This window comes from Vulpes vulpes, chromosome 15 (assembly GCF_048418805.1).
Source record: "Vulpes vulpes isolate BD-2025 chromosome 15, VulVul3, whole genome shotgun sequence".
Lineage (NCBI taxonomy): Eukaryota > Metazoa > Chordata > Mammalia > Carnivora > Canidae > Vulpes > Vulpes vulpes.
In genome coordinates this window covers 49,015,076-49,029,624 of record NC_132794.1, presented here as the reverse complement: position 1 = coordinate 49,029,624, position 14,549 = coordinate 49,015,076, and the positions used below count along the sequence as shown (strand labels likewise).

Sequence of the window (14,549 nt, the reverse complement as noted above, 5' to 3'; positions counted from 1 at the left end):
CCGGAGTAAGGCTCCCTGCCCAGCACAGAGTCTGCTTCTGCTCTCCCTTGGCTTCTACCCCCACTCATGTGCATTCTCTTGCGCTCACTCTCTCAAATAAGTTAAAAAAAAAAAAACTGTTTAAAAAACTGGAGCTTAGAAGAAAGGGGGGAAGATTAGCGATGTAGGTATGGGAGAAAAATCACAGAACTGACGGATGCTGCCGCAGAAATGAGTTTTTTCAGGATGTCAACAGTGGGCTATGAACAACTAGAGCAGTTTTGTGCTATGCCTTAGCTTACAAGCACAAGTATATCTTTTTGTTGGTATTGGCAATTTAGTCAAATAACTCTTTTGATTATATTTCTTGTGACAAAACCTTTTGGACTCTGATAGTTTCCCAGTCTTCTAGAAGTTTTAGAACTGCTCTTTGTGAGCCATGGACTAGAATTCTGTACTTTAGACACTAATACTGTTAGATTCTTGGGTACTATTACACAGTTTTTATCTGATGCTGTTAATTTTTAAAATAGCATATCCAAAACTGTATCTGTCCTATAGACAATCTATTACCTTCTAAGTACCTTACTTGTGAAAAGTAAGTTGTATATTTTGTATTCTCTCTGTTTTTACAGGGAGAAGAAGTGGAGACATATTTGGAAAACCTTAAGGAAAAGAAAGGCTTGTCTGGGAAATACCAAACATCATCAAAGTTGTTCCAGAACTGCAGTGAACTCTTTAAAGCACAGGTAATGTTTGATAGTGGTTGGAGGGAAATAGAGGTGAAATATGTAATATGCATTTTTGCTGATTCCCCATTTCCTACTTTTCAATTCTTTGTTCTGACAGAAATAACTTAGAAGCATGTTCTGAAGGTGCATAGTCAACCACTTAACGTTCATCTCATCAAAAAGAGGGTTTGCTTCCCTTTGTGTGTAAAAAACTAATCCCCATTTTTTTATTATGGTGAAAAAAAAATTTACCGTTACAGTTTTTAAGTATACCATTCAGGGATATTAAGTACATTTGCATTGTTGGGACACTGTCACTAATAGCCATCTCCAGAGCTTTTGTCATCCCAAACTGTCGCTTTATAACCAGTAAACAGTAACATTCCCCTCCCTCCGTCCCTGGTAACAACTATTCTACTTTGTCTCCATGAATTTCTATATTCTAGATCCTTACAAGAAGTAGAATAATACAATATTTGTTTGGCTTCTTTCTCTTAGGGAAATGTTTCCAAGGTTCATCCATAGGGCATGTGTCAGTATTTAATTCTTTCTTAAAGCTGAATTGTACATACATACAACATTGTTTATCCATTCACCCATTGATGGACATTTGAAACATCTGATTTTCAGTTCTCTTGTCATCTCACCTAATTGTTGTGTCCCCGAAAAATCAGTGTTTCTAGATTTTATTGCTATAGACCTGAACTCAAAGAGTTGAATTTCACACCTTTTTTTTAGGTAAAGGAGAAGAGGCGAATAATATGTATTTTTAATGCTTACATATGTGTAATCGTGTAAGTGGAATTTGTATTTAAAATTTTCTTAAAAATAGTATCTAACACCAGTTTTTTAATAGAAAAATTATATGTTTGATGGGTATTGAAAATGGTTATTTTTAGCTATAGCCTTTTTGTCCTTACTGTGTTTACTGCTTTGGAATATTTAGCAAATTGCCGTGAAGAAGCAGATTTCATTGAAAGCTAGGCTTTCTATCCAGTTACTAGAAGTAAAGTTGATTGATAAGAAGGCTTTAATTTAATAATTAATAGTTGACAAGCAAAAGAAGTAATTGGTAATTCAATTATAACACTTGATAATTGAGTGCTTGTCAGCTTAGATTTTTGTGGATTTGGAGGAAAAATCCTTAGATTTTATTGATATGGAGGAAAACATTTAGATTATCTTTAAAATGGTGGGAGAATAAGCTAGAAACAGTGGACTCTTGAGTAAGGGGCTTTCTGTTAGTTTTCTAGCCTGGGAGGTTTGGTTGGCCTTTCCTCGATTTGATCATGGAAAGCTACCTGTTGTATACTATTGCCCAAGGTTCACTTTCAGATCTGCTGTGATCTTTCCAGGGTCTTGGTATATACCCCTATTGATAAGCTTACCTTTCCTCTAACAGTCAAATATAACAGAGTTGAGTTATGTGTTCTAATTACTCAGAAAAGAGAATGTCTCATCTGCTGATAACTGATAAGAAAGGTAATTAGTGTAGCTTTTTTTATAGGTGTGTGTTGTGTTGGAAGGAGAACCTAGTTCAGTGGACCTAAGAGTTAAAAAGCCTAAATTTAAATCCCATTTCTGCATCTAAAGCTTTATAACGTTGAGCCATTTTTTCTTATCTGTAGTGGGAGAGGGAATGATAAGATCTGTCTATCCTAAGCATGTACCTTCTATTTAAGGTTTTTTTTATTCTTAAAAGTCTTTAATTCTTAGTAGAAAAATTGAGTGGCCAGTTGAATTTGATATTATTTTTTAGTTCTCAACAGAGGTTTATTCACTTGTTTATGCTTAATTGGAAATCTTGTCTGCCAATGCCATTTAATTTATTGTTGCAGTAAGTTTTGCTTTAACCATTTCTGTGGATTTTGAACTATATTTTTACTATTATACTTCTTTAACTTTAATGTTATATTTCTTTCATAGAGCTTTTCTGGGGATTCTGTGCACCGATTGCCTCTCTTAGGAGAAAAACAGGAGGTAATTGTTTTCATTGTTAGATATTTCTAAGAGTAAAGTAAAAATTTGGAATTAATTTCCTTTTCTTTTTTTTTTAATGTTTAAAGGCTAAGGAGAATGGAACAAATCTTACCCTCACTGGGGATAAAACTGTAAGTATAGTAGGGAATTTGGGGCATAGGATACATATGTCAATTCTTAGGTTTATGTGTTTTGAACTATCTTGGTATTATACCATTTAAAAAAGGAATTTAAGAATGAAAATTTAAACACCAAAATGTTGGGGTGCCTGGCTGGCTCAGTCAGTAGAGCATGCAACTCTTGATCTTGGGGTCATTAGTTCATATCTCACATTGGGATATGATTACTAAAAAAAAACCCCGGGCAGCCCTGGTGGTGCAGCGGTTTAGTGCCGCCTGCAGCCTGGGGTGTGATCCTGAAGACCCGGGATCGAGTCCCACATCAGGCTTCCTGCATGGGGCCTGCTTCTCCCTCTGCCTGTGTCTCTGCCTCTCTCTCGCTCTGAATAAAATAAAATAAAATAAAATAAAATAAATCTTTAAACAAACAAAAAAACCCCCAAATTGTTAATAATAGTTGTTGTAGATAGTGAAGTGATTTTTATTTTCTTCTATGTGTTTCTTATGTTTTCCCTATTTCTTGCAAGCAATCTATTGTTTTTGTAGTTATCACCTCATAAATATGACTCATAAATAGGAAGAAACTTTTAAGAAAGAATCTCAAACCCCATCTAAAATTATCTTATAGAATATAACTGGAAGACAGTTTGGAAAATTCAAATGCCTTTATTTTCATATTTCATTTTCTAATTCCTGATAACTAATTCCTCAAAGCTTTATCACTTAAAAATATACAGGGAATAAGACTTAACCATGTTGGATCATGCTTTTTACAAAATTGAAATTTTACATTTTTTTAAAAGATTTTTATTTATTTATTCATGAAAGACAGAGAGAGAGAGAGGCAGAGACACAGGCAGAGGGAGAAGCAGGCTCCACACAAGGAGCTGGACGTGGGTCCCAATCCCGGGACTCCAGGATCACACCCTGGGCCAAAGGCAGACACTAAACCGCTGAGCCACCCAGGGATCCCCGAAGTTTTACAATTTATAAGGACTTTATTCAGACATACATATCTCAGAATTCAGCCTTTTAAAACCTGTAAAGTCAGTGGTTTTTATAGTATATTCATAAGTTGTGCAATTACCAATCACAATTTAGTTCCAGAACATCTTTATCACCCAAAAAGTCACTATATTGAATATAACAAAGCTATTAGCAGTCAATTCTCTTTCCACCCTTGCCCCAGCCCTAGGCAACCACTATTATTTCTGTCTACGGACTTCCTGTTCTATTCATTTTATATAAATCAAATCATGCAATTTGTGGTCATGTGTTTGGCTTCTTTCACAGTTTCAAACTGTCTTAACTTTTACTTCCTTACTGTGCAGAACTTTAAGATCAGAGGTGAGTGATGAGTGCCTTCTCAGGTCTCTCTTGGGTATGTGTGTACAGCCCCTGCACATATGTGCACAGATCTGCATGTACTTTTAGCCTTGTACATTTTCAGGAATATTTTGGAGCTTTTTTTTTTTTTCTTTTTAAAGACCTATCTATTTATTTATGATAGAAACATATATATATAGAGAGAGAGACGCAGAGACACAGGAGGAGGGAGAAGCAGGCTCCATGCTGGGAGTCCGACGGGGGACTCGGTCCCGGGACTCCAGGATCGCGCCCTGGGCCAAAGGCAGGCGCTAAACTGCTGAGCCACCCAGGGATCCCCTATTTTGGAGCTTTTTAAAGCCCCTGTGGCCATCTCATTTCCAGTTTTTCATTAAGTTTTTAGTCAGTGTCTTGATAGCCCAGTCTACTAACCTTGCCTAGGGACAGCTCTGCTTTTTCACAGTTTCTGCTGAGTGCCTTTGACAGTGCCCTGAGAATAGAATCCTTTCCACTGAACAAGGCTGGATCAGGTCATCTTAAAGATGAGCCCTGAGAAAGGAACTTGCCCAATAGCTCTGCTACTGGGTTTTAGGGCATCTCCATACTTGTTCTGTTTTTTCCAGTGGCTGCCAAACTGTTGTTTTTCACAGCGGTTATGAGTTGTGAGAACTTCAGTTTTAAGGTGCTTGGATGAGGGACATGGGATTAGGATGAACAAAAACACTACAGGTTCATTTTTTGTTTTTAATAAGGCTGAACTGTTTTTCTTAAGGAAACACTTTTAGGGTTGGTTTAAGTCTTTAGCTAATCTCTGGACTTGCAAAAAAGTTGATTTAGATCATTTTTGCCCATGTTCTTATTGCTTTTAGGAATGAGTAAATTTTCAGAGCTCCTTGTTCTGCAAGTGTCCCACTGTCCCTGCCGTGATTTAAAGTTTATAGAATTTTAACCTAAAAATGAGTTTGGCACTGCAGACTTCATTTTTTTTTTTTGTGCTAATATGTATATATTCACTATCAAATTTAGAAAACATACATAAATGCAAAGAAGAAAATAATCATCTAGAATACTACTACACACTGCTAGAGTATAAATATATTTATAGGGGATCCCTGGGTGGCTCAGTGGTTTAGTGCCTGCCTTCAGCTCAGGATGTGATCCTGGAGTCCCAGGATCGAGTCCCACATCAGGCTCCCTGAATGGAGCCTGCTTCTCCCTCTGCCTGTGTCTCTGCCTCTGTCTCTCTCTCTGTCTCTCTGTCTCTCTGTGTGTTGCTCATGAATAAATAATAAAATAAAATCTTTAAAAAAATAAATATATTTATAGTTTTTTGTCTATGAACAAATTTATTTAATAATGGGCATCCTATAATATGTATTATGTTGTGGCCTTTTTTTTAGCTTCTCAGTATAGCATAAACATCCTTCTAGTTTAGTAAATACTATATGGCATCATGATTTAAATCCCTTCAGCGTATTTTATTTTATTGTATGATTATGTCACAATTTGTTAGCTAACTACCTTTTAGACATTTATGTGTTTCATTATCTTGCAATTTTAAACAGCACTTTTAGTTTTGAAGATTTTAAAAATATTTTATTTTCTGGTTTTAATACACTTCCATGTTGGCAAGCATGCTACTTCTATAACTTAAAAGTAAAAATCCCTTGTAATTTTGTTTTCTAGTAGTTTTTTGTGATTACACAGAACCTGCATATTGACCAAAATGGGATCATATTACATATACTGCTATACAATTTTTTGTTTTCACTTAATAGATTGGTACATTGAGTGCTACTTCACTTCTTTCATGGTTTCATATATTTTATTTTACCATTTTTATATTTATCTCCTGGTTGATGTCTATTGTTTTGTTTCCAAATTTTCACTATTATAGGTAAGGTCCCATTCATAATGTGTAGCTATATCTCTGTGCACATCTTTTTAAAGCTTTTATTTATTTATTTAAGAGAGAGCATGATGAGCAGGACAAGGGGCAGAGGTAGAACCAGACTTCCCTCTGAGATGACCTTGTTGAATATCACAAGTAATATTTAAAGCTATTTAGTCAGATTCTAATAAAAAGAAGTCAGATTTTTGTCTTTTGGTAATTCTTCCTGAAAATTGGGCACAAGAGGAGAATACTTTAATAATTCTTTTTAAAGGATACTCACAAGTTCAGCACCTCCACCCCCTTTTATCAAAGCTCTGATAAAACATGTTTTTTAGACAAAGTGGCCTCTTCTATTCCTTCTCCCTAAGATTTAATGTTTTTATTAGCTCATTCTTATGGTTTGATTTAAGCAGTAATGTAATATATTTACCATTATGTTTTTTAAATTAGTAGATTTTCATTTTTAGAACAGCTTTAGATTCATAACAAATTGAGCAAAAGGCAGGGTTCTCACATAGACCCTCCACAAATATACACTCAGGTCCCCCTCCCCACCCCCCATCACCATCCTGCACCAGCCATTGTGGCACTTTATTACAATTGATGAACCAACATTGACACATTGTTATCAACTAAAGTCCATAGTTACATTAGTGTTCTTTGTGTTGTACAGTGTTTAGTTTTTAACAAATGTAAAATGACAGATGTACACCATTATAGAAAATAGTTTTGTTGCCCTAAAAAGTGGCAGTGCTCCCTCTACCTGTCTAGTCGTCTCTCCCTCCTCTCAAGCCTCTGGCAAACATTGATTCTTTTTTTTTTTTAAAGATTTATTTATGTGAGAAAGAGAGTTGGAGAGGTGGGTAGAAGGAGAGGTAATAAGAAAATCTCAAATTTACTCCTCGCTGAATGCAGTGTCTGACAGGGGGGCTCGGTCTCATGACCGTGAGATCTTGTCCTGAGCCGAAATCAAGAGTCAGATACTTAACCAACTGAACCACCCAGGCACCCTTGGTTTGTTTGTTGTTGTTGTTGTTGTTGTTGTTTTTACTGTCACCATAGTTTTTTTGTTTTTTTTGGGTTTTTTTGTCACCATAGTTTTGCATTTTCCAGAATGTCATATAGTTGAAATTGTGACATATAGCCCTGTCAGATTGGGTCCTTTCACTTAGTATTATGAATTTAAGGTTTCTTTATGCCTTCTCATAGCTTGATAATTTCTTTTTAGTGCTAAATAATATTCCATTACCTGAACGTACCACAGTTTATTTTATCCTTTTACCTCTTAAAGGACATCTGTGTGGTTATTATGAGGATTAAGGGTTATAATAAATGTTAAGTGTATGACAGAGTGCCTGACACACTTTTAAGATTCTTAGTTGGTCTTATGTTCTCAGTATTCTGAACTAGACTTGTCAAAACTTGGTTCCCAAGTCAAAACTTGCATATGGTTATTTTTACAGGCTCAAAATATGTATATCCTAGAGTTAAGTGGAAACTTTGTCAAATCCTAGAATATGAGAGTTAATGAGGCCCTTTTGAAATTTGTAAGAGGTAGTTTTAAGATGTATAAAATAATACTAAGAGCAGCTTATTACACAAAACTAAGTTTTATTGGTTAGTGAACAAGTAAGTTCAGGGAAGGTTCAGTTAATTATGGATATATAGGACAAGATGTATTTATAACTTTGAAGCTCTAAAATTTTTCTCTTAAATTGCTCAATTTTGTCAGAAAGAGGCCTGCAGTCAGAGATAAATCAATCTGTGATTCAGCATGGCATTTATGTTCTTGAGTGACTAACATAACCTAGTAAATGTATTACAGCTGTATAATCATTTACTCTACTTAGACATTTTGGATTTCTATCATGAATATAATTTTTGAACTCTTGGCCTTTTCTTGGGTTGTAGAATAACTCGAGCATTTGGGAAAACCTGTGACTCCACAGGAAAACACATACATATGTAAAATCTGTTATCCATATTGAGGGGTTTCATAGATCAATGAAGCTTACCCAGAGGTGTCTGGATAATAATTTCTTTTAATTTTAAGACCAGAAGATAATAAATATAAGTAGCAGTACTTCCTTTAACACACAAGGGAGAAGCCAATAATTTTGTTTTATTCTCCTTTATCTTTGTGTTTTAGTCTTGTGTTCATGAAGGTCCATAGTGCATCTAGCAAGTACGGCAACAGATCTTTTTTGAAGGCTTTTTGTTTGGGCTATGTATAAACAAACTGGCCTTGGAACAGATTCTTCCCAAGTAACTAGTTTTGTAAACATGGATGCTGTTATCTCCGCTTCCTTTACTTTGAGAGACAGTGACTTTCCATGTAGAATAGCCATAATTAAATTTTTGATAAAAATGCGAGTCCTCAGTAAAAATTCTGGTAGTCTTGAGAAGGACATTGAACAAAGGGAATTAATTAAATTCAGGCGTTAGTGTTTATATTATAATTCAGTGTCAGCATCATGGGTGTTTTTGTTTTGTTTTAAGGTAATTTAAATCTCCTTAGTTTATGTGTGTAAAATATAACCAAGTATCCTAGCATGGCTTAATATAACATTCAGTTTAGTGATTTTTAGCTGAGGTTTTCCTTGTTAAAAAATATATTAAATATGTGATTTTTGTGCATGACAACATAGAAGATTTTAGTAATTTATAGCCTAACATACTTTCTTGTATGCACTATAGGCCTGTTTGTTTTGTTGTGCCTGCTGTTTTAATGATACAGGTGAAGAACTCAGCCATGTTTTTGGGCACATTCTGGAACAAGATTTTCATATTAATGTGTTCTTAGTTCTAAGACTTGCAGGTTTGATGTCTTTTTTCTTTTTTTTTTTCTCTCCAGGCAATGCATGATCCACTGAAAACTTGGCAAGATGCGCCATACATTTTTATTGTACATATTGGCTTTTCATCCTCAAAAGAATCCTCAAAAGAAAATTCACTTAGTAATCTTTTTACCAGTAAGTACATTTTGTTCCTTTTTACCATTCATATTATCTGGTGTCATGCGTAATGGGTAGTGTGAAATTGCTCTAAGGGAGGGAGTAACTAAGAATGTTTACACAATCTTAGGCACGTCACTTATGCTTTCTTATTATGTATTTATTATAGATACCAGATTTCATTTTCCTTCATTTGACCCTCCTGCTTTTAAGATTCTTATTTGGTACTGTGTTCTCAGTATTCTGCACTAGACATGGCAAACTTGGTTACTCAGGCAAAACTTGGGAAATTTTTAAATTAATTGACTTTGATAATTTTTTAATGTCTCAGTTTTTGTTAGTGTTCTCCTTTCTACTCTTACTAACCCAATTCCTGCAGTCATCATCTCTTACTTGGAGTTTCCTGATCACTTAACTAACCAGTCTTTCTGTAGTTTCTTTTCTTTGTTTCTTCCTTCTTTGCAGTTTTCTTCCCTCCCCCCCTTTCTCAAGTAGAATATTGAATGGAACAGTGATGATGACCATCCTTATCTTGCTCCTGACTTTATTGGCAATATTAGCACATTACACCATTAATTATGTTTACTGTGGACTTTCCAGAAATATTCTGTGTTTGGTTAAGGATGTTTCTTTCTTTTCCTCATTTGCCAAGTGAATTTTTCTGCCTTTACTTTTCTTTCTTTCTTTCTTTCTTTCTTTCTTGTAGGGAGAATGAATGCTCAGTTTTATCAAATGCTTTGATTGTATTGATTAAAATGATCATCATATAGGTTCCCCCATATAATCTGTTAATGTGATGCATTACATTAACTGATTTTTCTAATGTTAAAACATTCTTGGGGGCAGCTGGGTGCCTCATTGGGTTAAGCATCTGGTTTCGTCCCAGGTCACAATCCCAGGACATGTTGTGTTTGGTTCCCTGCTCAGCGAGTGTCTGCTTCTCTTTCCCTCTCCCTCTGCCCCTTTCCCTCTCAATCCCCCTCCTCTCTCAAATAAATAAAATCTTTAAAAAAAAAAAATGTTAAAAACCCCCCCCCATTCTTGAATTTCTAAGATGCCCGTATTTGGTCTTGATACACACACATATACACATACACTTACACACGTGTGTGTGTGTGTGTGTGTGTGTGTGTGTGTGTGTATAGCTGGCTTCTGTTTTTCAGAATTGTATTTGGAATTTTTATTCATACTAAGATTGACCTATAATTTTCTTTTCTTATAGTGTCACCTGTGGGTTTTGGCATCCAGGTTATGCTGGTCTTATATAATGAATTGGAGAATGTTCCCTATTACCAAATTCTGTGGAGTAGTTTTTGTATATGGATAGGATTATCCGTTTTTTTGATGTTTCGTAGAACTTACAATGTGTTTCGGCCTAATGTTCTTTTTTCTTCACCTACATGATTTTAGACAGCTGATTAATTTTCTTTAAATAGTAATAGGTTGCTTTTTAGTTATTCTGTTTTTACTTGAATCGATATTTTTGTTTTTGAGAAATTGTCCATATCATTCAAAATTTCAAATTTTTTGGCATAAAATTATTAATAGTATTTATTTACCAAAAAAATCTGTATTTGTAGCTTTTTTCAATCTAAATATTGCTTTTATCTCCCCTTTTAATTTTATAAATCTTTGCAGAATTGTATTTTACTATGTTTATCCCAGTGAACCAGCTTTTTTGTTAGTTGTCCCAACTATTTCTTTCTTGTCTGTTTCATTATTTCTTTTGTTTGACTTAATTTAAAATTTTTGTTTTTTTATAGATTCTTGTCTTGAATGCTTTTAATTCCCAATCTGGAAGTGAGTCTTATGCTCTGTAGTTAGATGTGATATAGCAGATTTAGGTAAACCAGCAGGTGGCCCGGCACAGTTTCTGGACCCAAGATGTATGTGTATCCTGTATTTCTAGGCCCACAGCTTTCTAAAGAGTAAGTCTAAAGCAGCAGTTACCAACATTTACTTTCAACCTTCTTTCTTTGAAAAGAATGGAAGGCCTGTTCCATTCTACTTCAGTCTCTTCATGTATCATATCTGGCTCTGGTCCTCCTTTTCCTTAGAATCCTACCAGTTTTCGTGATCCCACGGGAACTGCAATCCCAGCTGCCATAGCTTGCTTTTTGAGCCCAGAGTCAAACATGACATAGCTTTAACATCATAAACTGAGTTTTTGTTCAGTTTTGATACTTAGAGATATTTATCTTGTTTTTGAGCTTATGCCCTTATTTTGTTTTGTTTTATCCATCTATTGTTAGGAGCTAAGAAGAAGGTACTCTAAAGCATGGACTTAACTACACCATGTGAAATCCCTAGAATTTTCTGGAATAGTTCTGTCTTCTTTTTTGCCTTCATTAAAACCTCTGTGTCTCCCCATTGCCTGTAAAATGTCCACCTTGTGCAGCAAGGCTTGTAAAACTCTGCAGCTTGTCCCAATTTGCCTTTTGCTGTTTTCTTTCCAAATGCTACTATATGTATGGTACCATGTACAGCCTCAGACTACACGTTCTTTAAATATGTATCATGCGTTTTCACCTGCCTTCATTCATGTTATTTCCTCTGCCTAGATAGCTTTTTACTTTGTCCTGGAAAATACACACTCATCCTTCTGGGTTTGGCTCAGAGGGACAATTCTTTATCTTGCTTTCCTACTCTCTCCCCCTTCTAACAGGTAATCCACTAGTGGGTGGAAAACATCTTTTTATCTCTTCTGTTTTCTGTAGTGTGTGTCACATAGTAAATGATCAGTAAATGTATTTTATATTTCAGCATAGAGCAAGGATTAGCCAAATTTTCTTGAAGGGCCAGATAGTAAATGTTCCCTCTACTACAGCTTCGCAACTCTGCCATTGTTTTGTGAATGCAACCATAGATAATATGTAAATGAATGGAGGTGGCTCTTTCCCAATGAAACTTTATTTATAAAAATTGGATGACCAAATTTGGTCCATGTGCTATATCTTGCTGATCCTTGGCATAGAGTAAGCAAGGATACAATAAATATTGACTAATTATTTGATTTGCTGTTTTATTAAATTAAGAAAGTGTAGATTTAATAATCAGTCTGCTTAAAATTCTTATGATTGTTATTATGGGCTGCTCCTTTTGTTCATATGAATGTTGGACCTGTTTTACTTTCTTTATTTGGTTTACTTTTAATAACAGTGTGTCCTTTTTGCTTGGTAAAAACCAGGAAATTTTTGTTAAATAGGCAGTTGTTTGTTGTCACAGACTAACACTTCTCACAGAAGTATTTATCAGACCTGAAATTTATCCAACTAGTTCGATCAGTTACAATTTTAAAAGTCATAGTTTTGATTCTGTAAGGCAAATCTTTCAGATTCTTGTTATTGTCACTAAATTAATGACTATTGTCATTAAATACTTTGTAAAAATAAAGTTTATTAGTACTTTCTGAAAATGAGGCATTAATGTAGCAAAGTCCTGTAAAATTGAAGTAGGAAAAAAAAGCTATAGGAAAATGTAGGTGAGGATAGATAGAAGACAAGAGGATAGTAAAAAGAAGGAATGAAACCTGTACTTTTCAAAGCACATTAGTGATGTGTTGTAAGAAGAAATACATATGAAATGTGTTTGGAATTTAGAGGAACTGAGTTATGGTTCCTGTTGGGCTTTGTGGAGGAAATACCTTTAATGTAGTCTTTAAAGGATGTGTATGTGGGAACCAAGGGCTCTTTTATTTAATACACTGATGGGAGCAGAAGCATGGAGGCCTGTGCGGGATACAACATGAACCGTGAGCACACCTTATGAATTTCAGAGTGCTCCATAAATGTAATATTCACCAGATTCAAAATGGTTAAAAATAAATAACCATTTATTTTTCATTAATTTCATCAAACAGATATTATGCAATGTTTTTAATTTCTACATCCTTTACATTAATTCTGAGAACTGTGTTTTGGCAGTGACTGTTGAAGTGAAGGGTCCCTATGAATATCTCACGCTTGAAGAATATCCGTTGATGATTGTAAGTGAACTTATAATCTTAACCTTAACATTACAGGAGTTTAGCTTGAAAGATTGTCCGTGTTTTGTGGAAATATTCTTCTTTAAAGAATTGTTCCTGTGAACAGTTCAGAAAATACTTGTAGTTCTGTATTTACTTCTTACTAGAATATGGCCTTGAGAGTGTATGTCTGTGAATTCTCTGTGCTTCATATCATCTGTAGAATGAAGAGGTTGATGACTTGTGGAATTTCAGAATTGGAAAGTACCTCAAAGATAATTTCACATCTCACATTCTCTCTAGAATCCAAAGGGGGGCACTTCTTACCGCCCTGTAGTTTCTGATCCCATTTAAAGTAACTAAATGCTGATGCTTTGTCGTGTGAATGTCTACGGGAATAGCCTTACTGTGTTGGCAGATTTCCCTTGTCCATCATTTCTTTCTTCTTCTTTTCCCTTTCATAGTTTTCCCACATTGTATTTCATTGCCTTCAGATGTATCCTAACCCTGCCATATCTTTTTTCCTCTTCAGTGTTATCTTCATTTATGTAATTTTAGATCAGAGCTGAGAAGGCACTTTTAACGCAGAAGAATAGTTACTCTTAATGATAGGTTTTTAGGTAGTTTCTCTCTGCATGCGAGATCTTTTTTGTGTGTGTTAGTATTGAATTCCAAAGAAAAAATAATTATTCTTAAAGTAGGAGATAGGATATGTCTTTTATAGTTTAAGACTATGTATTAATTCTAAATTGGCTGTTAGCCCTAATCCTCCTTTTTTTCTTATCCATTTGGATGACAGTTTTTCATGGTGATGTGTATTGTATATGTCCTGTTTGGTGTTCTGTGGCTGGCATGGTCTGCCTGCTACTGGAGAGATCTCCTGAGAATTCAGTTTTGGATTGGTGCTGTCATCTTCTTGGGAATGCTTGAGAAAGCTGTCTTCTATGCAGAATTTCAGAACATCCGATACAAAGGAGAATCAGGTATGTGACCAAAAAAATGTTTGCCATTTTGTGAGTCACCATCAGGTAAGACATGTGACAGTTTTCCTCAGGTCAGCAGTTGTTAAGTGGGTTTAACTTTTCAGTTACTAAATTAATAGAATAACTTTAATCACTATAACTGTAACTTTTGTTTTTAATCTCATAACTTATGGGTTCAGTAATTTAAGAGCGATTGTACTGAAATATATTGACACAAGTTAAAACAGTAGTGGCCATTTTGGGTAAGATTATCACTAACATTGAATCTCAATTGCCATGGATTTTTAAGGCACTGTTATTGTATTATACATCTAAGGAGGGAAATAAATCCTGCCAACTTAATAGTAAGTTGCTAATGATGATAAGACCTACTTTGATTTCAAAGATTTTAAAATACAAGGGAGAAGTACCTCTAAGAATTGGTAAAATAGAGTAATACCAAGAAAATAGGAGAGTACTTATGGTTTACTAAAGTAAACAGGTAATGACAAAAATTATTTTGTACTGAGGTTTTTTATGATAGTTCTGGTCCTGTCTCATCAGACTGTTTAATTATTGATTATTATAAGATTACTAGTTAGAGCTTTACCTGTCTTTGAAAGGGCTTGAAAATGGTAGA

At 34.9% G+C, this 14,549-nt stretch overlaps 1 protein-coding gene across 3 annotated transcripts in view; it reads left to right on the top strand.

Moving 5' to 3' along the window:
- TMEM87A (transmembrane protein 87A) overlaps positions 1-14,549 on the top strand; it is a 38,528-nt gene that overhangs the window by 7,090 nt on the left and 16,889 nt on the right. For all 3 annotated transcript variants that reach the window (XM_025998536.2, XM_072738385.1, XM_072738384.1), the window contains exons 4-9: positions 615-728; positions 2,637-2,690; positions 2,777-2,821; positions 8,884-9,001; positions 12,907-12,968; positions 13,747-13,930. In XM_025998536.2, coding sequence (XP_025854321.1) covers positions 615-728; positions 2,637-2,690; positions 2,777-2,821; positions 8,884-9,001; positions 12,907-12,968; positions 13,747-13,930 — 577 coding nt within the window. The remainder of the gene's footprint in view (positions 1-614; positions 729-2,636; positions 2,691-2,776; positions 2,822-8,883; positions 9,002-12,906; positions 12,969-13,746; positions 13,931-14,549) is intronic.